Raw genomic sequence first — 22,656 nt, 5'->3', positions numbered from 1 at the left:
GGCTGCACATTTGGCAGGATACATTTTTAAAAAGCATTCATTGATTGCTTTTTATTTCTTCCGGCTCTCCTGCCCCTCGCTTTGCATATTATCTCTCCAGACGAAGAGCTCTGGAAAACACCAGCTTGCTGCCATTTTGCAACCTTTTGCTTGGTCTCAATAGGCCTACTCTCAGATTCTGCTAGCAGGCTTTGCATTGCAGGGATCTGGTTGGGGACTGTGAGAACAGGAGAGCCATTGGCCTGATCCAGCCACAGGGCTCTTCGTACATTCTTAGTTCCAAACTGGGTTCTGGAGAGCTACTTTTTTCTCTGTAGCTGCAGACTCCTTGCCATGCCTCGCTCCCGGAGAAAGAGTCATCTTCAGAGGCCATCAGATTTTTTTATTTTTGCAAACAAGCCTCTTACCTTTTCTCTGCGCTTTACAGGCAAAGGTCTGGGTTTCCCACTTCCGTCTCCAAGGCTGCCTTCCCTTTTTCTTCTCTCGCTTTCCCCAAGAAAACGCTGAATCAGAACGAACAGCAGTCTCCTCAGGAACCACAACAACCTTCCTCAAGGCATTCTCCACATGGTGGAGAAGGCTAAACAGGTGACCAGTTTAGTCTTGAGGCCTCAAAAGAGCAAAAAGAGCCCTAAATCAAATGCAGGGTATTTTTTTGGGTATTTGATAAATGAATCACATTTTGCGCGTATCTCTTGGGGCAACCGACAATCCCATCATACCAACAGCCTCCCTTCACAGGAGGGGAGGGAGTCCTGCTCTTGTGCTTGGATCCTGAGTGGCCCCAGTGAGAACCTGGTGGGCTATTGGCCAGATCCATTATGTTCTCAGGGAACCTCCAGGTCTAGAGGCAGCCTATCTTGATTCCTATTGTGATAGGAATTTTGAGGTCTTCGATATATGTTAAATGTTCATAAGTCTACCAAGCAAGCACATACATAGATCAGCACAGGAACGACCTGAAACCAGATGTTTTCTCTGCAAGGTCGAAGGAAAATGGAAAAGCCTCCCCATTGTCCTTTCCTTCGCAAATCCTGCCTTAAGGGCACATTTAAGATATGACAAGGGTGTGAGCCTGTGACATGGCTCAGAAACTAAGTATTTGTCATTACAAAAGACTGGCCAGGCTCCCCAGGCAATCCTATCAAGTGACCATTCAACAGGAAACCTGGCAGACAGGAGGTAAACAAAGCACTCAGATTTCTGCTGTAGACCGCCCTTTCTGTGATGTAGGTATGATGTATCTGGGGAGGGGGGTCTTGAGCTACATCCCTTCTGTGATGTGTGTATGATGTATGGAGGGGTGGTCTTGAGCTCCTGAGCTCCAGGGCAGGGAATTAAAAATGTCTATATAAGGGCAGGCACACTGTGCTGGTCCCGGGGGGAGGTTACCATGGGGCGAGGTCCAGGACCTGAGTCGAGGGTCGGCAGACAGTCCTCCACAGGTGAAGCGGGGTCCACAGCGAGGAGCCGGGCAAGGACAGGAACTCTGAGGGGACCGGACTGGGTGCTGGCTGAAACAGCTCTTCAACGACGTTGCTCCCGCAACCTGGGACCGGGCTGACTGGCTTTTATCTTCTCTGAGGCCAGGGGCGGTCCCGGCCCCCAAGTGACCCGCCTCTCCTGGCCTTAAGGCGAGCACTCCTCCTGGGAGAAACCAGTTCCCTCCGCCTCTCTGCCCTGAGCCTCTGCAGCTCAGGAGAGGCCGGTGGGTTACTGGACCCAGGGGGAGACTCACCTGTAGGCACTGAGTCCTCAACCACCTCCGGAGCCAGAGTGGATTCACCTGGTGCCTGCTCCTGAGGATCCGGCACAGGTGCAGGCCCTTCAGATTCAAGCCCCTGCCCCGGCTCAGCCGGCCCTGGAGGCGGGGACTCCTGTGCAGGCTGGGATTGCTCCGGTTCAGCCTCTGAATCAGATTCCCAGGCCATCACACACACCTTGGTTCAGGGTCCCTCCTTTCCTGCAATAGGTGAGTGAGGACCCTGTTGCAACAGATCAATAAAGATTAGGCTTACGAGCTGCTTTGCTTCTCAGTATTCTCTGGTTGGCCTCTGTTTTTTTCTCCTACCAATAGGGAACCTACATAAGGACTTGATACGGAAGGGGGGGCATGTCTTCTTCACCTCCTTCTTCGCTACAATATATCCATTTATTTCCAATTGTCAATGACAAAAGGGACTAAAATCTATAAAATTCATAGAAAATCAACATGCCAATTTGCTCAATTTCTCTAGAACTCCATGACACCTTCCCTGTCCTCCATAATCCCTCAAGCAAGGTGTTAAGACCCTAATCCTGTCAAATCACTCTGCCAGGTGGCAGACTATGCATACATGGACCATTGTCTTCTCATCACCTGGACTCAGGATGTGCTTATCTACGCATATCTCCAGCTCTGCATATTCCCCCCTCCCTCCTCCATGTTAATCCTGTGTAACCCAACCTCTTCTTAATATATTCATGATGTAATCTGTGTAACCCAACCTCTTCTTAATGTATTCATGATGTAACTGGGATGTATTTTGCACTGTATTCTGGGACATGGAGGGAAGTTTCAAAAGTTCATGTCACCCATTTCTCGCTGTTCAATCTCGCCTTGAACCTTATTGCGCAATAAACATGGATCTTCTGCAGTTTGCTCCTGTCTCCTGCTGAGCTCATTTTCCTCCGCAGGGACCCGTGGACTTAGTCCGACGAGCTGGGTGGCAGAGCAGCCTCGCACCCAGATTTTGCTGTAACAGACTATATATGGGCTATTTGATACCCCATAAGGGGGAAAAGGGCAGATTTTTGTTCACAACACTATGTCCTTAGGGGCATTTGGCCACTGTGAGGACAGGAAGCTGGTCTAGACTGGCCCCCTTTGGCCTGGTCCAGCAACAGCTGGGCTATTCTGTTTTAGAAAAATAATCCCAAGCCACTTATTTTAAAAAGCCAAGAGCCTGACGACAGTTGCACCGGAAGAACAGCTGTATCATCTGTTTCTCCTGTGTCAGCCAAGCGAAGGCATGATGTCAGTTCCAGGGAACTGTCTAGAAATTGCTGCTTATTGCAGATCCTGAAAGTGATTCTGGCCCTCATAACATTTGCTGCCCGCGCCCAGTTCCTCTTTGACTCCTTTTCCTGCTGAGCCTAAAAAAAAGCCCCGATTCTGGATCCCGTGATTCTCCGCTCTGGCAGTTCCTCTTTTTCTGCTGATTGGGGTGAAAAGGGGGAATCGAAAGATTTGGGCTTCCTTGAGCCTGTGTCTCAGGCCAGTGCTGAACCGGAGAAGCGAAGAGGCCAGGCCAGGGTTCAGTGCGGATGCAGCCGAGGGGCAAGTCTGGGAGGAGCGAATCTCCTGCCTCGTGGAGGTCCCTGGTTCAAGCCCTGGGGTCTCCAGGCAGGGCTGGGAATGGGTCTAAAAACCCGGACAACTGCTGCCCGTCCATGTAGACAGGACTCAGCTGGGGGCACCAATTGGGCGACTGAGCGGAAGGCAACTTAACTGGGTTCCCGATGAAATCACTCAGAACCTGAGGAGTCACTTAGGATACTGCAAAGGGATTCTATAGATTTTTTCCCCCAACGTATTTTTTATTAAAGATTTCTTGGTTTACAAAAGTATGTGCAATGTCTCTTTTTTCAAGTTACATTTTCTGCAAATCAGTTTCATTTGTTGAGACGTTAGTGTTACCTTAGGAAGAAAAGGGGGAAAGAGGTGGAGGGGGGAATGGGGAGGGGGGTTGGAGTTGGGGGGCGATGTTTCTATTTTACTTAACATATGTGGGGGGGGTCAGCACCACTTGTGTGGGTTCTTTTTGCTATTCGCTTGTGTTCCTTTGGTGGTGAGAGAGATTGGGGTTGGCCTAGGGCAGGCATAGGCAAACTCAGCCCTCCAGATGTTTTGGGACGTCAGCTCCCATCATCCCTGACCCCTGGTCCTGTTAGCAAGGGATGATGAGAGTTGTAGTCCCAAAACATCTGGAGGGCCGAGTTTGCCTATGCCTGCCGTAGGGTGTGGTTGTTTCTTTGTGGTTGGCTGTGGTGAATTTTGTTTTCATGTGTGCATGGGTGTTTTGGATCAGGATAGCCATATTGATTTGTATGCCGTTGGGGGATTTTTGTCATTTTCTTGTTGGGCTGTGGGTGTGATAAAGGGGAGCCATACCAGGGTGAAGGTGTCTTCTTCCATTTGTCCCCGTTTCAGTTTCAGTTTGTTGGTTAGTTTTTCTATTAGGGCTGTTTCCCACACTATTTGGTACCATTGGTCCATGCTTACTCCTGACAGGTCTCTCCAGCGTGATTCTATCAATATTTGAACCAGCGCATTATAGACTTTACTCCAGGGCACCAGACTCGAGTGGAATGGACTCATCGGTTATATGTCATAAACAGAAGCATAATGTTGCATGGCACCCCAATCTCAGAGCAAAGCGAGATTTCAAGCGCTTACCCAGAGTTTGGTTTCGTTGGACTGAAGTACCACAGATATTGTGGCGTCTTACACATATACAGTACAGTCATACCTTGGGTTACAGACTCTTCAAGTTGCACGGAATGGGTTACTTCCGGGGTTTGGAGCTCGCGCATGCGCAGAAACTAAATCGCACTTTGCACATGAGCAGGAGCACTGAATCGCAACCCACACGTGCGCAGATGCCACGCTGCGGGTTGCGAACATGCCTCCTGCACGGATCGTGTTTGCAAGCCAAGTGTCCACTGTATATAACCTGCCCTTATGATGGAGGGGCTCACAGCATTAACCACCCCCCCAGAAGGCCTTTTTTCTCCCACCGTCCTAGTGGATCCCAAAGCTTGCACACCCAATCCTCCTTCCTCAAGCAGAAATGGCAAGGACGTTCCTCGTGTGTGTGTGTGTGTGTGTGTGTGTGTGTGTGTGTGTGTTTCCTAAACCCAGAGGGAGGTCTCTGGCTATTGTGTACATGGGGCCTGGTCACATGTCCCCAGGGTCCACTCTGGGTGTCACCCGACGGCCAAGCCTACCAGAAGGGCGGGCAGGAGGAAGCCTCTCCCCATCCCTGGTTTGGCCAAGTTGCAGAAAAGGGAAGGAGAAGCTGGTGTCCCTGGCTGAGCTGTCCGGGCTCCTCACACGTTTTCCTTGGGGCTGATCTCACCACCGTGACACCAACATGGATCCAGCTGTTGCCTTCCTCTTCCTCGTCTTCACCTTCCAAGCTACAAGTGAGTAAAATCCAGGTGACTCTCTGTTAAACTTCCTCTCTCTGTGTGTGTTCCATAACGCAATGCCCTTGCTGCCTCTTGCACGAGCAAGCAATGTGTGTGGAGGTATAGGGCTCCCTGCTTATTCCACATTTATCCCCAGTTGCTCACAGAGATGTTAGACAATATCCAGTCTTTATTGCGGAAATTTTCCAGGTTGTTTTCAGAGAGGTTATTTGACAATGAGCTTCAGGCAGATTTGCTTACAGGGTGTTTATCCGTCTTCCCAATGGGCATTTGTTCATTCCACAACCAGGAAAAAGGCAATTTCCTTTTAAAGGTGTATTTGCTGGGTGAGGGTGAACTATGATATCCCATTTGTATCTCACCTTTTCTCCAAAGAGCTCAAGGTGCCCAAAAAACAAAAAACCCCAACCCCTTCTGATGAGCACTTAACAAAAAGGACAAAATCGTGGCTGGTTAACTGCAACCACGGAATCATGGGCGGGACATTTTCTCAGAAGCGTTGAAAATAAATATCTGGTTATTATGGGGTGCTGAAGGGCGCAATGAGTTGTTGGCTTTTGGTTTTGGTTTTTAAGCACACGTTCTGTAGACTCATAGAACTGTAGAGATGGACGAGACCCGAGGGGCCACCCAGTCCGCCCCCTGCAATGCAAAAATCACAGAATCTGTGCCCAGAGGTGGAATTAGGTGGGCTTGTGAGTCCAGAAGGTGCCGGGGTCCCTTTGTCACCTTGCAATGCAAACGGCCCCAGAGAATTGTTGTAGCAGCAGACTAGAGAGGGGAGATTTTGAGGGCGGGAGGAGAACCAGGATTGCTTTGTTCCCCAAGGTCTCATCTCTCGCCTTTGCCTGTAGCCTGATGGAAAAGCTGCAAATTGGGGTTCTGGCCTTACGATGCTCGTGCCCACTGTGTTATCATGATGATGATGATGATGATTTTTTTATTTATACCCCACCCATCTGGCTGGGTTGCCCCAGCCACTCTGGGCGGCTTCCAACAGAATATTAAAATACACTAACCTATTAAACATTAAAAGCTTCCCTGAACAGGGCTGCCTTCAGATGTCTTCTAAAAGTCTGGTAGCTGTTTTTCTCTTTGACATCTGGTAGGAGGGCGTTCCACAGGGTGGGTGGGTGCCACCACCAAGAAGGCCCTCTGCCTGGTTCCCTGTAACCTCACTTCTCGCACTGAGAGAACCACCAGCAGGCCCTCGGATCTGGACCTCAGTGTCCAGGCTGGACAATGGGGGTGGAGATGCTCCTTCAGGCCTACTGGACTGAGGCCTTTTAGGGCTTTCAAGGTCAGCACCAACAGTTTGAATTGTGCTTCTGGTGGTTTCCTGGCTGTGAGAAGCCAAGTTACAGGGAACCAGGCAGAGGGCCTCCTTGGTGGTGGCGCCTGTCCTGTGGAAAGTCCTAAAAATAAATTATTATTATTATTATTATTATTATTATTATTATTATTATTGGTTCTGAATGGCATTTGGCCACTGCAAAGCAAGAAGGCTGCACTGTCTGGGACCCTTCTTGGGTCCTGGTGGAACCTCCAGGTCCAGAGGCAGTCTATCAAGATTTCTAGGTCTTAAGGGCTTTTGCATGGCCACCGTGAGAACAGGAGGCTTGCTTTGATGGGCCCCCTTGGGCCTGATCCAGCTTCTGGCCTCTGGATTCAACCTGGATTCTGAGGAGATGTTCCTCATGGTTGTTTTTAGGAGTAAGAGGAACTGATCTGGAAAGATTTGGCAATGGGCTTTGGGTGTGTGCCTGTAAAACAAGCAAGGTCATCCCCATTAATTGCTCAAGAAGTATTGTGTCAGCTAGTGGCATAACTTGACCGGGTGGTGGGAGACAACAACACGAAGCATCCTCTGTGGGTGTCAGACAGATGTGAACAACAGAACATCCCAGCGTCAGCGGCACCAGGACCTGCTAGTCCCACCTCTTGTCCCCACAGCGGCCAGAGGGCTCTAAGAACCTAGGACCAGTGCTTTTTCTGGGGGTACCCAAGGGTACACGTACCCCTAAACATTTTGTGAATCTTTGTGCTTTTGTCCATTTATTGTATTTATTTTTCCTGACTTGAACTTTAAAAGGGTGATTTTCTTGAATCAAAATGAGAGCACCCCTAAACATTTTTTGGGGGCGGGGGAAGCACTGCCTAGGACTCTAGAGAGACTGCTTCTGGGCCTGGGGCCAGAAGAGGTTGGCTTCTGGATCAGGCCAAAGGGGGCGCATCTGGTTCTCACAGTGTCCAGCCAGAAGCCCCAAACTGAGAAGCCCAGAAGCGTAACTGCAGCAACCCCCTTGCAATTCCCAGCAGATGATATTCCCAGGTAGGGGGGCAATTGGCAGGCCCCCAGCTGGCTCCAGACGATCTCCAGTCCTTGGTGCAGCATCAGCGACCTGAGCTTCAGAAGCTGGGGCAGGCTACTCAGCAGAGCAAACATTACACAACAGAAGTGGCAGAAGTTGTGTGAGCATATTTGCAAACAGTTTATTCAGCATTCAGCAGGACAAAAGGAAAACATGTCCAATCTCCTTGGTGTACAAGCAAGACAGCAAAAGCAAAAGCTATACACATACAGAAGTTCCCAGCAAGCTTTGCTGGAGTGTAAACAGACATGTGACATGCGACAATTCCACACGTCTGTTCTGAAGGTGGAACGGAATATCCTCACACTATCCTCCATTTATGAGAGCCCTGCCTGTGTGCAGGATTGCAGGTTAAAGGTATAGGGACCCCTGACCATTAGGTCCAGTCGTGACCAACTCTGGGGTTGCGGCGCTCATCTTGCTTTATTGGCCGAGGGAGCCGGCGTACAGCTTCCGGGTCATGTGGCCAGCAGGACTAAGCCGCTTCTGGTGAACCAGAGCAGTGCACAGAAACGCCGTTTACCTTCCCGTCGGAGCGATACCTATTTATCTACTTGCACTTTGACCTGCTTTCCAACTGCTAGGTTGGCAGGAGCAGGGACCGAGCAACAGGAGCTCACCCTGTCGCAGGGATTTGAACCGCCGACCTTCTGATCGGCAAGTCCTAGGCTCTGTGGTTTAACCCACAGCGCCACCCGCGTCCCATGTTCCCCGGACTCTCGCCTGGCGCCCTCCAGAACTTGGCGTCCTGGTGTCCTGCGCCACTAGTCTCAATGGGTAAGATGGGCCCGTCTTCAAATGTGTCAAGGGCTGCCCCACAGAAATCAGAGCGGGCTTGTTCTCTCCAGAAGGCAGGACCCAAACCAAGAGATTCAAATAGCAAGGCAGGAGACTCCAATTAAGCATTAGGAAGAATTTTCTGAGGGCAGGAGCTGTCCAGCAGTGGAACAAATTCCCTCACTGAGCTCTCCTTCCTTGGAGGTTTCTAAGCAGAGGATGGACAGCCGTCTGCCATCACTTTAGATGTGATTCCTGCATTGCTGGGATTTGGACCAGAAGACCCTCACAGCCCCTATGATTCAACCATTCTATGAAAGGGGTGTGAGGAGATGGGGGACTTGGCTGTGCCCCCTAGGTTTCCCCCCTAACTCCTCCCCATTTTCAAACGGCTTATCAGCTCATGTGCCTCCTCCCTCAGTTGCTTTGCAAGCCTATCTAACGTCCGACCCCCACAGCCCCCCCAAAAACCCGGGTTGCTGAAACACTCTGCTCAATGTCTCAACCCAGTTCCTGCTGATGGCGCGTGAATCTCATCCTCTCCAAATTCACTTTCTTCCCTCTTCTCTCTCTCCTCTCCAAGGCGCAGACAGTCCTGCAGCGACCCACGCCGAATTAGGCCCCAAAGATGTGGGGCACTCGGTCAGTCTTCCCGTTGTGATTCCAAAAGGGACCATTTTCTCGGGTCTCATACTGAGGTCTGTCGGCCCACCCAGCAAGGCCGTCGCTATGTGGGAGCAAGGGAAGCCCATCACGGTCCTCGACCCAAGATATTCCGAAAGGGTGTCTTTCCTGGAGGAGGAGCCTGCCTTCCACATCCATAACCTCACCTTGGAAGACGGAGGAGGCTATGACATTTCGACGCTCACCCAGGAAGGCTCCAAGACGCTGAACCGCTACACGCTCTTCGTCTTCCGTAAGTAACTTCTCAGAACTGCAAATTCAAGTGCCTCCTCCCACGCGCATCTGAAGCACCCGCCCCAAGAATCCCGGGAACCACAGTTCCCCACCCAGAGAGCTACGTTGAGTGAACTACGGTTCCCAGGATTCTTGGAGCGGGAAGTTATGCACTTTGTACGAGTTATAGATGCATTTATTTATTTCATTATTTCATATGTACACCACTTGATTATTTTTTAAAAATGACAAGGAAATCAAGGAAAAATCACAGCAATACTTTAAAACATACAAAAGTTAAAATACTAAAGCAGACAGGTTCATAAATGTATGGTAGGGCTGTGGCCTTAGTTCAAGGCAGAGAATTTGAACTTAATAGTAAGGCTGCTATCAGCTCAAAGAAGAATGCCCGGCTGGCATGTTCTCTCCCTCCTGCTCATTCGTTCGGGAGCTTCAAAAGTTTTCTTCAGCCTGAACATCACAGCGACCAATGCCAACTGACACCGGCACACTTAGGGATCCACAGAGTTTGCGCATTTCGCATAACAGACCTCAGCAACTCAGCATTTTGGCTAATCTACTTTACTTACATATAAACACACAAAGAGCACTGCAACATGGCTCCCTCTCTCTCTAGCATCAGACAGCAAAGAGAAAAGGGACAAAGGACAATAGTCCCACTTCACGGAACACAGTAACACAAACATCCTGTCTCTGTCACTTCCCACTTTGTGAAGTCAAAACAGACACCGTCATGTGAAAGACAACAATCCCATGACTGCAATCATGGAGCAGGGATCCTAACACCCCCTCAGGGCAGGCTCTCCAATGGGGGGCCGTCTGGCAAGGATGCTTTAGCAGTGATCGTTGCACTGCAGGAAGTTAGACTGCGTGACCCTTGGAAACTCTACGATTCTGTGACTAATCAAAGCCGTGTCTGGCAGCTACTAAGTTCAGGAGTTTTCCAAGAAATTGTCAGTTCCTCAACTGAGAAGTTACACCAAACTCGAGAAGGGAAGAAAGTTGGGTGGCTGCTTTTAGTTTTAAATGTTGCAACAGCAGCTAAAATTATCCTTCTTCAGCAGATCTTATTTGCTAGATGCAAGCGTCAAACTTTGACGCAAAGTGAGGGCAGGCAGCTGATTGCTTGCTTGGCAAGAACATATGTAACCCTGGCAAAGGAAAAGGGTGCAAAATATCCTGGTTGTCAGGCTGCAGTTCAGTGGTAGAGCAGGCACTTCACGTCCAGACAGCCCCAGGTTCCCTCCTCCATGGCGTCTTGGGGGGGGGGGAGACTCCTGCCTCTCAGTGGGGCGTCTTCACCCTTTCCAGACCCAGGACTTGTGAGAATGCTGTGGATAGCAGGAGAGGATATATTGGTTCTATATTATCCTTCCTCACTCACGCTAGTGAGTCAGTAGCACATTCCCCACTATATAGCAGCAAGCCAGCTGGTAGACTCATTTGAATCTCTGTTGTTCCTGGTAAATTCCTGGTGTTTTGTTTTTCCTGGTAAATTCCCCTTTTATTCCCTCTTAAAAAGAATAAAGACACAACGGTCTTCCCTTAAAAGTAACACGGTTTACTCACATTCAGTTCACGGTATGATCCTGAAGGCAGGCTTTAGCTTGTAGTTACAGATACAGAGAAAGGTGTGGATTCAGCCTCTTGTGAGGAATGAGCCCATGCGCTGCTGGCTGAGAACCAGCAGACAGCAAAAGCGTCCAGAGAAGGAGAAGGGTCTCAAGGGAGCAGATGGCTGCAGAACCGGTCCTTTTATGGGGTCTGCCAGGGTCACGCCCATCTACCTGTTCACACGCAGAGGGAGGATGCTCCAGACCAGGTGTCACAGGAAGTTCTACTGGCTACAGTAACACCCCCCCTGCGCGTCCCCTCTGGGCAAACAGGAAATGTTGAACTTGACTGCTACGGTGATGTTACAGCCCACAGGACCCCCTTTCCAGCTAACATGCACCTGGGGACTCTTTTACAAGACCTTGTACGACTCATGCAACACGTTGGCGGCTAATATACACACAATAATTACCAAAATGATTATGCATTCTTTATCAGTCTTCTGAGAAAAATACAAGACCTTATGCAAAGCCACAGAGACTTGCGAACTACCCAGCCTAAGATAAAGAAAACAAAAGACTGAGCAAAGCACTTGAAAAATCTATTGAAATCAGACATTATAGGTTCATCTTAGGTTGGGTAGTTCGCAAGTCTCTGTGGCTTTGCAGAAGGTTTTGTATTTTTTTCAGAAGATTGATAAAGAATGCATAATCATTTTGGTAATTATTGTGTGTATATTAGCCGCCAACGTGTTGCATGAGTCGTACAAGGTCTTGTAAAAGAGTCCCCAGGTGCATGTTAGCTGGAAAGGGGGTCCTGTGGGCTGTAACATCACCGTAGCAGTCAAGTTCAACATTTCCTGTTTGCCCAGAGGGGACGCGCAGGGGGGGTGTTACTGTAGCCAGTAGAACTTCCTGTGACACCTGGTCTGGAGCATCCTCCCTCTGCGTGTGAACAGGTAGATGGGCGTGACCCTGGCAGACGTATTGCACGAGTCGTACTGCTTCTATCAGCAGCACAGGTGGCATTTTTCTAGCGTTCTTGTTTTTGCCAAACCTTGGCAGAGCCCACGCTGGATCCAGCCACGACCTGTATCTGAGCCCGCCACCTTCCCGGGGAGTCTGCTCCACAGCCAAGCCGCTCTTCGCACCAGGAACTTCCTAATGTTTAGTCTGGATCTCCTTTCTTGAGGTTTGAATCGGTTGGTTCGGGCCCTGCCCTCGGGGGCGGCAGGTTGCAAGCTGGCTCCAGCTTCCGAGAGTGGAAGATGGCTGTGATTTCCTGACCCTGTCCCTTGACCCTGTCCCTTGCCAACCCCTTCTCCCCCTCCCGTTTCAGACATCAACATCACGGGAGAAAGGTTGGCCAACAGCTCCTGCAAGCTCAATCTGCTGTGTGAGGCTGGAGCTGGAGCCAAAGTTCGGGTGACCTACTCCTGGAAGAATACAAAAACAGGGGACACGGCTTCTTCTGACGCCAGGCTGCACCTCACCATGAACCCCAAGAACAAATATGACTCTTACACCTGCTCTGCGCAGGCCTTGGGGACCCAGAAAGCTTGGGAGGTCTTGCCCTATGCTTCGTGCCCAAAATCTGCAGCTGCAGGTGAGTAATATTTCGATTTATTTCCCGCCCGTTGTCATCACGTCCTGCCACTCAATATTGCAGTGGCTCAGAAGACCAAAGACGGGCGCCGTAACTTGTGGTCAGTCCGTCCGTTTTATTGCACATAGCCAAAGGCTGCCACAATGTACACTGGGTCATTCAACAGTTAAAAGAAAATATGCTGGATTAATGCAAAAAACTTAAAACATTTCTGTTATCAAGACATTACCTACTCTAAACAGAGCTATAAAAGTACCTTAATATACTGGTTAAGACATTATACAATAAAAATTTATAGACTAAAATCAGCACACGGCCACTAATATATTAAAAAATAATGTTAATTAATACAATGTGCAATCATATTCGGAGTTTGGTGATAAAGATAGAATACAGCTTGATGTAGATAAGGTCAAATAAATTCATCTCCTTTACAGTTGGTGGCTATATAATTTGCTCTAATTTTCCTAGCGGCAGTTGCAAAGAGTGCTACACGCCAGGTCACATACTTATCTATGTCTGCGAGGAGATATAAAATCATGTCAGAGGGGCTCTGGCCAGGGGACCTTGTCCTTATAGGTGCTAAAAATCGTTCTCTTGCTTCATTATATAAGGGGCAGCGCAAGAGATAATGCATAAGGTCCTCTACTTCAGGACATCCTCTAATGCAAACACGTTTGTTTGTTGGTATGCCTCTGTGTCTTCCAGAGTTTATTGTATTTAATTGTAAAGTCAGTTAATTGAAATAAGGTGTATGTTCGTGGGCCTCTCTAAGTCTGAAATATAATGGGGCGCATGTGGATGTCTACATAGAGTTTAGGTCGTTTTTTAGTTGCCACTGCCCTTATGGTTCGTTAGACAATACTTTTCTGGGAAGATAAGGGAAGTTCTTTGATCTCGGTCACTGAGAGGTCCTATCTGCCCATCAGTTGGGCAGCGTGATGTACCCAGTTTTTAAGGGGTAATCCATTTGAGACCGTAGCCTGTGATAGAAAGGACAGGAGGTCACCTCCAAAAGGATGTTGCAGAGTTGGGAAAAAGTTCAGAAAAGGGCAGGCGAAAGGGTCACCAGGATGGAGCATCTCCCCTGTGAGCAATGGTCGCAGCGTTTGGGGCTTTTTAGATTAAAGGAAAGGGGGGGTGAATAAAACGAGGCACAGCCTTGAGAAAGTGGTGGAAAAAAGCTTTTATCCCTCTTTCATAGCTGATGGGCGTCTGATGAGGCTGGATGTTGGAAGATTTAGGACAGAAAATAGGAAGGACTTCTTCAAGCAGCACATTGTTAATGTCAGTTTGCATTTCTTAGTGCAAAAAATATTGATCTGATGCACTGATCTTTCCTATTCTATTATAATTCATTCAAGAGGGCTCTGGAAGGATCTCTGTGTGAAAGAAGCAAGCGGAAGGCTCATGAGGTTTGGGGTATTCCTTCAGAGAAGCTGAGCACAGCTCGCTTAGACTGGTTCTATTATCTCTTTCTGTCCAGGTCATGCTGATTATAATAATGAGGCCCGAAGGAGCCTGGGCTTCACGTTCTGTCTCTCTTTCCTTCCGGTGTGCTGTTCTGAACAAAGTGCTAAGGTTTAGTCTTATCATAAGTTACTGTAAGCTGAAGTTAAACCTGCTGCAACTGGATTTCTTATGGGTAGGGCCAATCCTGAATGTACGGTGGACACTCGGGTTGCAAACGTGATCCGAGCGGGATGCACGTTCACAACCCACAGCATCCGCAACCCGCAGTGCCGCGTCTGCGCATGCGCGGGTCGCGATTCAGCGCATGCGCAAGCGCCAAAACCTGGAAGTAACCCGTTCCGGTACTTCTGGGTTTGGCACGGTGCGCAACCCGAAATCGTGCAACCCGAAGTGTCTGTAACCCGAGGTAGGACTGTACAGTGGTACCTTGGGTTAAGTACTTAATTCGTTCCGGAGGTCCGTTCTTAACCTGAAACTGTACTTAACCTGAAGCACCACTTTAGCTAATGGGGCCTCCTGCTGCTGCCACACCGCTGGAGCAAGATTTCTGTTCTTATCCTGAAGCACTATTTCTGGGTTAGCGGAGTCTGTAACCTGAAGCGTATGTAACCTGAAGCATATGTAACCCAAGGTACCACTGTATTGGATTTGTGACCATGATGCTCATTTGCCTTCAGTAGCAGTAAAGCTCTGCTGGATGAAATATGAATTGCCTCTGGTCTATTTTGGGGGAATCCTGCAACGTGTTTGTTACGGAAAAATCTAGGTGCGAGGCTGCTCCGTCCCCCAGCTGGTCGGGCAGAGCCCACGGGTCCCTGCGGAAGAAAGGAAGGAGTCCAGCCACCAACCGGAGCAAATAGCTGTGGACCAAAGTTTATTGCGCAATAGGTTCAAAGAGGAAATTTGAACCCTGAGGATGGGGTGACAAGGACTTTTAAAACTTTCCCACCATATCCCAGAATACAGTTTGTACAGCATCATTGATACATCATTGCTACATCACTGACATGTCACAAAAGGGGAGGGGTAGACAGGGGTTACACTAGTTCAACCTTGACAAACGTGTCCAGACAAGTCCTTGGTACAAGATTAGCATAAGCAGACATGGCGGGGCAAGACTCAGGGATAAGATTAGCATAGACAAATATGTCTTAAGTACCCACCACCCAAAAGTACAATAGAAGTTCCTTTGCATGTCTGGAGCCTGAGGCGAGTCAGGGGATGAGATTTGGCTTCCTTTGGCTAACAATGAGCCCAGCAACTGTCACCACTGGGAACTTCCTGGAGTCCTTTTGCAAGGAGGAAATAGCTTTGGAATGGGGGGAACTGGGAAAGGAGATGATTTTATATTATTTTTAAAGCTAGGTAACTTCCCTGAACTGTCAAGTTGGAAGGATACATTCAGGCATAATATTTGTATCATTTAACTTTAAAGATGTGCCCCCCCCCCGTAACTGTAATAATAATAATAATAATTTATGTATACCCCGCCCTCCCCAGCCAAGGCCAGGCTCAGGGCGGCTAACCAGCAATAATAAAAACAAGTTGAATGATTACAACTTAAAACAAAATTAAAATACAACATTAAAATATTAAAATACCTCATTAAAATGCCTCATCGCAGGAGGAGAAGGAAAAGTGTAACAGTGTTTAAGTTGTTACTCTGCTAACTATGCATTGGAATCTGCTCTGAATCAATACTGAGTAGAATTTCAGTGACAGTTAGACAGTGGAACTCTCTGCCACAGGAGGCAGAAAGGCTCACCAACCTGTAAAGGAAGATTAGACAAATTAATGGAGGAGAGGGCTGCCAGCCACCATGAATCTGCTCTGTCTCCACCGTTGGAAGCAGCTGAACACCCGTTGCTGAAAACCACCGGAGGGGAGAGTTGCTCTGGTGCCCAGATCCTGCTTGCAGGTTCCTGCAGGATACTGGGCTAGATCCTGATTCTTATGCGCCCCCCCCCTCTCTCTGATGGGCACCCTTTGACTCCCCCAGAATATTGTTGTACTACAACTTCCATCATCCCTGTTAACAGAGAAATCTGAGGGCTCCCTTGGACAAAAAACGAGGACACCAGCCAGGAGTACCAGAGCAAAACAGCAGCCAGGAGGCCTGGTCTTTATTGAAAACTGTCTCGCGACAGGACTCCCACCTGCCACCAGGTGGAACAAGATGGGAGCCCCCAACAAAAGAGAACCCAAACTTTTATTAGCTGCTAATCCCCATGTTACACCCCCCCCCAACTACATCACTCATACATCATGAAAGGGGAGGTCTGGTGGCCGTAATCTGAGCATCCTGGACCCTGCCCCATGGTTCCCCTTGCCCTCCACCAAACACCCATCAAGTGTAGCAAAAGAGATCTTTACATTTCCCTGTTTCCCAGCCAAGTTCATCCCACCCTTTTGTCTTCATCTGGGTTTGTTATTTCTGGACTGGCTACCTGTCTGGCACTCAGGTATCAGGATGCCAGGGATTATCCCTCAGGCAGAGGGGCTGCTGAGGAGCTGAGCTCACAGGTCTATAGGAATTTCTGAAGTTTTCCCAGTGAGCCAGTGCATAGATACATTGATCAGTGAATTCTTACATTTGGTATCATGCAGCAAAGGCCCTTTGAATAGATAGGAAGAAACTGTGATGAAACGTTTTGTGGGGACAAATCACAAAAGTCACAAAAGTGATGGTGCTGATTTTGGTAGTGGGCTGCATGTGCATGAGATCTGCTGGAGGGGCAACCCCCCCCCCAACCTGTACATAAATTCCTGCAACATCCCTAAGAGGTGAGGGTGGAGAAATTGGGGTCACTTTGCATTATCACGTGTAGCTGTTTAGCCCAGGAGCTGAGGTCTGGCGCAATTCAAGTTACAAATCACAGCCCAGGCTGCACCTCCAGATGAGCTGATATGCAGACAAGCTAAAGAGAGACCATCAATGGCCACAAATATTTTTGAGATTTCCACATCTCATCAAAATAATAATACTAAGAATCCTATCCTGTGGGAGCATCTGGAATCCAAACTACGCAGCAAATATTTGAAATAATCAAGCTTGCCAAATTAACATTATTATTTCCCCTTTTTGGAGAACAGCGCATTTGTCAGCTGGGCTGAGACGATGGCGTCATTTCTGAAGTGCGCCGGAGCAAATGTTCCCTCTCCAGAACCCTTTTAGCCGTTCCCCTGCATTATTCATTGTAATTCATTATTTGGTATTCATCCATTCTTTTTGAAGTCATTTAAGTCATTATTTGCCTAACCCCTGGAACACGGGGGGGGGGGGGGGCTGTTGGAGAGAAAAAACAAAAAGGTAATTATATCTGCCATGCCAAGCAAGCGTGTATGTGCCGTCTGGGGGCTTCTGCGAGCTCTATTTTAATTTATTCATTTCATTTAGAACCAGCTCATTCTGAAAGCCATAGGTGGCCACATCTCCCTGGGAAAGTATTTACGGGTTGGGATGCGGGTACCTGGATGAAGAGCCTTTTCTCACACGTCCTCTGAGCTGAATTCTCCCGGGGGGGGGGGGTGTGCTTTTCCTGATTGCCATCCCTCTACCCTCTGAAGTTCAGTGGGCAATTAGGTGGGGGATAACACTGAGATGGTCCTTTTGGGGGTGTTGTGCTCCCCCATCCCACCCCCAAATAATATATAATAATAATAGATTACTTATACCCTGCCCACTCTATAGGGCTTCCAACAAGAGATTAAAACTACATTAAAACCTCCGTCATTAAAAACTTCCCTAAACAGGGCTGCCTTCAGCCCTATCTGCCTTCTAAACGTCAGATAGTTGCTTATTTCCTTGACATTTGGTGGGAGGGCGTTCCACAGGGCGGGCGCCACCACCAAGAAGGCCCTCTGCCTGGTTCCCTGTAACTTGGCTTCTTACAGGGAGGGAACCACCAGAAGACCCTCGGAGCTGGACCTCAGTGTCCGGGCAGAACGATGGGGATGAAGACGCTCCTTCAGGTATACTGGGCCTTTGAGGCCATTTAGGGCTTTCAAGATCAGCACCAACACTTTGAATTGTGCTCGGAAACGTACTGGGAGTCAGTGTAGGTCTTTCAAGACCGGTGTTATGTGGTCTCGGCAGCCACTCCCAGTCCCCAGTCTAGCTGCTGCATTCTGGATTAATTGTTGTTTCCGGGTCACCTTGAAAGGTGCCCAACCCACTAAGGAGGATAATAACGCAATACAGTGGTACCTCAGGTTACAGACGTTTCAGGTTACAGACTCTGCTAACCCAGAAATAGTACCTTGGGTTAAGAACTTTACTTCAGGATGAGAACAGAAATCGTGCTCCGGCGGCGCAGCGGCAGCAGGAGGCCCCATTAGCTAAAGTGGTGCTTCAGGTTAAGAACAGTTTCAGGTTAAGAACGGACCTCCGGAATGAATTACGTTCTTAACCCAAGGTACCACTGTACAAAACAGTGACAATTAATTGCACATTTCCCCCCAAAGCCAATTAATTCAGCAAAATGGATGAGTCTGATCCAGTGAGATGGGTGTTTCCAAGTCTGATATTCCTTTGCGCCTCCACCTGCTCCTTCTGTTGTGGCTTCTCCATCTAGCCCAGCCTCCTCTTCTCACAGTGGTCAGCCAGATGCCTGTGCGAAACCCACAAGCGGGGTCTGAGTGCGAGAGCAGCTCTCTCCCCTCCTGTGGTTCCCGGCCACTGCCACTCAGAAGCATCGCAGAGCCATCGTGTCTGGCAGCCCTTGAGAGCCTCTCCTCCTCCCTGAATTCGTCCCATCCTCTTTGAACTATACTCAGAGTCGAGAGCGGATCTCATGCTCTTTAGTAGTGAGGAGGAATGGAAGCTCCCCCAGAATGCCTGCTTTATATACATTATTTACACAATGGGCCCCACGCGATTGGCTAATTCCGGGATTCTCCTGTAGGCCAATCAGGTTGCGGATTCACTTCCACCTGGAGCTGGATTGGGTGGCTCCTGCGGACCAATCAGACTGCTGCATTCTGAATCCTATTGTTTTAGGACCAATCAGACTGCTGCATTCTGGATCCTATTGTGTGTTTTGGATCCTATTCAACTCAGTACATAACACTCTTTTAAAGCCAGTGGCCATCCCTGCCTCCATTTAATCAGGAACATCTCCCCCCTTTTTTTTTATTTGCAGGACTTTTCGCGGCCGGCCTGTTCTTCTCCCACGTTGCCAGAGCTGTTTTGGCACCTGCCCTCATCACTGTCCTCATGCGCCTGTGAATAGCCAGTGGCTCTGCAGCTGCTTCCTGAGCGAAGTGTGGAAATCCAGCCGCCTCCTGCCGTTTTCCAGGGCTCCCACTTCTCGTCCGCCCCTTGCTCTGCTTCCCCTTTGCAGTCAAACCTCGGTTGTCAAAGGTAATCCACTCCAGAAGGCCGTTCGACTTCCGATTGGTCACAGGAACTTCTTGCACTCAAGCGGAAGCTGTGCTGGATGTTCGGGTTCCGAAAAACGTTCGTAAACCAGAGCATTTACTTCCCGGTTTTCAGCGTTCAGGAGCCAAAACGTTCGAAAACAGAGCCGTTCGAGAACTGAGGTTTGACTGTATCAGAAAATGAGAGAGAGACAGAAGAAGTCTGAATTAACATTTGCTAATTATGCCCCGTGATCCGGCTGGTTCCTCCCACCATTCCTCTGCGCCCAACCAGTCCCTGGCAGGGAGGCACACCTCAGGATCTGCTGAGATTCCTTCACTGAAGGGGGTTGGACTAGATGACCCCTGGATTCCCTTCCAGCTCTGCAATTCTGTGATTCACACATGCTTTGGTGTTCCCAGGCATCACGTTCCTATTTCCCAGTGCTGATCCTCTGAAACCACTGCCTCGATTTTGTCCCGAACCAAAAACCTCAGTATAAGGATCTTCCTATGTTCCTATTTAAATCATCCCTTTATGGAGAACCTTGAGGACTAGCGTCTTATTTTTAGAGCAAAGGCTGTAGCTCAGCGGTACAACAAGCTGAAGGCTCCACGTTAGACCCCCAACAGCATCTCCAGCTAGGGCTGGTCTGGAACCCCAGAAAGCCATTGCTGGTCAGGGTGGACCAACCTTCCCCAACCTGGTGCCCTCAGACTGCAGGCTGCTGGGATCTTCCTGAGGGTTCAATCCCACGGGGGGGGGGGGGGCAAAGGTTGGCAGGCCTGGGTGGAAAAGATCAGTCCATTCCACTGTTGTAAATAAAATCTGCCCTTTTCCCTTATAGAGTCCTTACATAGGTTCCCTATTGGCAGGAGGAAATAACAAAGGCCAACCAGAGAATATTGAGAAGCAAAGCAGCTAGTAAGCCTGATCTTTAATGAACTGTTGCAACAGGGTGCCCCCCTCTCACGCAGGAGAGCAAAGGAGGACCCAGAACCAAGGTGTGCCCGCCCTTATATAGACATTTTAAATTGCCCGCCTTGGAGTCCAAGACAACCCCCAGACACATCATACCTACATCACAGAAAAGGCGGTCTACAACAGAAATTTGAATGTTGTTTATCTCCAGTCTGGCAGGTCACTTGACTGGATTGCCTGGGGAGCCTGGCCAGACTTTTGTAATGACAAATACTTAGTTCCTGCCCCAGGTCAGGCTCACACCCTATTCATATCTTAAATGTGCCCTTAAGACAGGATTTGTGAAGGAAAAAACAATGGGGAGGCCTTTCCATTTTCCTTTGACCTTGCAGAGAAAACATTTGGTCAGTTTGGGACAGTTTGGGAATAAAAAATGGTTCCAGGTCGGTCTTCCTGTGCTGATCTATGTACGTGCTTGGTACACTTATGAACATTGAACATATATCTAAGACCTCAGAATTCCTATCGCAGGTCCAAGGGTTGGCAGGCCTGGGCATCCCACGAGGACCCACATCCCCGCAGTTGGCATGGGTGGAAACGATCAGTCCATTCCACTCTTCTCAGTGTCTTCAGTCTTAAATTCAGTTCTCTGCTTTCCTTGCAGCAATTTGCCATTTTATTTTATTTCTTCAAAATCCTCATGGAAATTGGCCTGCCTTTTAATGTTAATTCTTCCTTAGTGGAGGGTGTATTAAACTAAAATACCTGGGTTGGGGGGGGGAGGATACCCAACCCCTCCCCCAAGGCATTCTTGCATGTTATTTCCCTGCTACAATATGTTAACATGAAATAACCCTTTCCCTTAATAGATGCTTCTTCTGTGGGTGTGGTGTGTTTTTTGGGGGGGGAGGTGTAAAATATTCTTCAGTTGGAGAACTTCATTGCAAAATTCAGATCAGTTTGGGTTTCGAAAGATGGGTGTGTTTTGGTTCTTGTACAATTTCAGAGTGTGCTAATTTCACCAATTTGACTTTTCCTTGCTGCTTCTCTGTCCAGCAAGCATGTGGGGGCAGCAAGAATAAGGAAAACAAGGAGGGGATGCAAATAGCATCGGGGGGGGGGGGGAGGTAGGATCACCAAAAGCCCTGCAAATCCCTGGCGCTGGCCCTATACAGCCCATTTGGCAGTTTCCTGGCAGGTCGCCATCTTTGCATGCGGAAGGTTCCAGGTTCGATCCCCAGCGACATCTCAAACCTCAGAGAGCCGCCACTGGCCAGCACAGTCCAGACTTCCCCAACGTGGTGCCCCTAGGATGCTCCTCAACTCCGCAGATCCCGTCAGCCCCAGCCAGCTCAGCCGACAGCAGAGGGCGATGGAGATGGTAGCCAGAAACACCTGAATCTGGAATCCTTTCGTTGCGACTCCTTCATCGCGGGGGGGGGGGGGGCTAGATGACCTTTGGGGAGTCCCTTCCAGCTCTAAGATTCTGAGATGTGGTGAGGGAACTTGAGGGGCACCTCTTCTTAGGTTTCCCTAAGGGATTTCATCCACAACCCTGGCAGTATGTGAATGTGGGGGGGTCTTGCAGGAATTTATGTATAGGTTGGGGGAGGGTTTGCCCCTCCAGCAGATCTCATGCACATGCAGCCCACTACCAAAACCAGCACAATCACTTTTGTGATTTGTCCTCACAAAACACTTCATCAGAGTTTCTTACTATCTATTCAAAAGGCCTTTGCTGCACGATACCAAATATAAGAATTCACTGATCAATGTATTTATGCACTGGCTCACTGGGAAAACTTCAGAAATTCATCTAGACATGTGAGCTCAGCTCCTCAGCAGCCCCTCTGCCTGAGCGATAATCCCTGGCATCCTGATACCTGAGTGCCAGACAGGTAGCCATTCCAGAAATAACAAACCCAGATGAAGACCAAAGGGTGGGATGAACTGGGCTGGGAAACAGGGAAATGTAAAGATCTCTTTTGTGACACTTGATGGGTGTTTGGTGGAGGGCAAGGGGGACCATGGGGCAGGGTCCAGGATGCTCAGATTACGGCCACCAGACCTCCCCTTTCGTGATGTATGAGTGATGTAGTTTGGGGGGGTGTAACATGGGGATTAGCAGCTAATAAAAGTTTGGGTTCTCTTTTGTTGGGGGCTTCCATCTTGTTCCACCTGGTGGCAGGTGGGAGTCCTGTCGCGACAGTCTTCCATCAAGACCAAGCCTCCTGGCTGCTGTTTTGCTCTGGTATTCCTGGCTGGTGTCCTTGTTTTTTGTCCAAGGGAGCCCTCAGATTTCTCCGTTAACAGAGGGACCAGGGATTTGTCATTGTCTGTTAATAACTCCAGCTTGAATAAAGAACTCTAACCTGCCAACCATCAAGAGGTTAGGCCTCAAAACCTAGTAGAATAAACATCGCCCACTAATGGGATCTCAGGAAAACTAAAGGAAATCCCAGATCCTAAGCAATCAACTTCCTA

The 22,656-nt window shown here is 48.9% G+C and overlaps 1 protein-coding gene and 1 long non-coding RNA gene across 2 annotated transcripts in view; both read left to right on the top strand.

Moving 5' to 3' along the window:
• Positions 1-22,426, top strand: part of LOC310666276 — a 119,437-nt gene extending 97,011 nt beyond the window's left edge. Inside the window, exon 2 of the long non-coding RNA XR_014505840.1 lies at positions 20,468-22,426. This is a non-coding gene — a long non-coding RNA (uncharacterized lncRNA). The remainder of the gene's footprint in view (positions 1-20,467) is intronic.
• Positions 4,968-22,426, top strand: SLAMF9 (SLAM family member 9). The gene is made up of 4 exons (XM_083416834.1): positions 4,968-5,187; positions 8,926-9,258; positions 12,153-12,419; positions 19,034-22,426. The coding sequence occupies exons 1-4, from the start codon at positions 5,136-5,138 to the stop codon at positions 19,117-19,119; spliced, it is 738 nt and encodes a 245-aa protein (XP_083272960.1). The 5' UTR covers positions 4,968-5,135; the 3' UTR covers positions 19,120-22,426.
• Positions 22,427-22,656: the final 230 nt, after the last annotated feature.

The sequence above is a fragment of the Podarcis tiliguerta genome, assembly GCF_965153285.1.
Source record: "Podarcis tiliguerta genome assembly, chromosome: 16".
Classification (NCBI taxonomy): Eukaryota; Metazoa; Chordata; class Lepidosauria; order Squamata; family Lacertidae; genus Podarcis; species Podarcis tiliguerta.
This window is presented reverse-complemented; position numbering and strand designations above follow the sequence as displayed.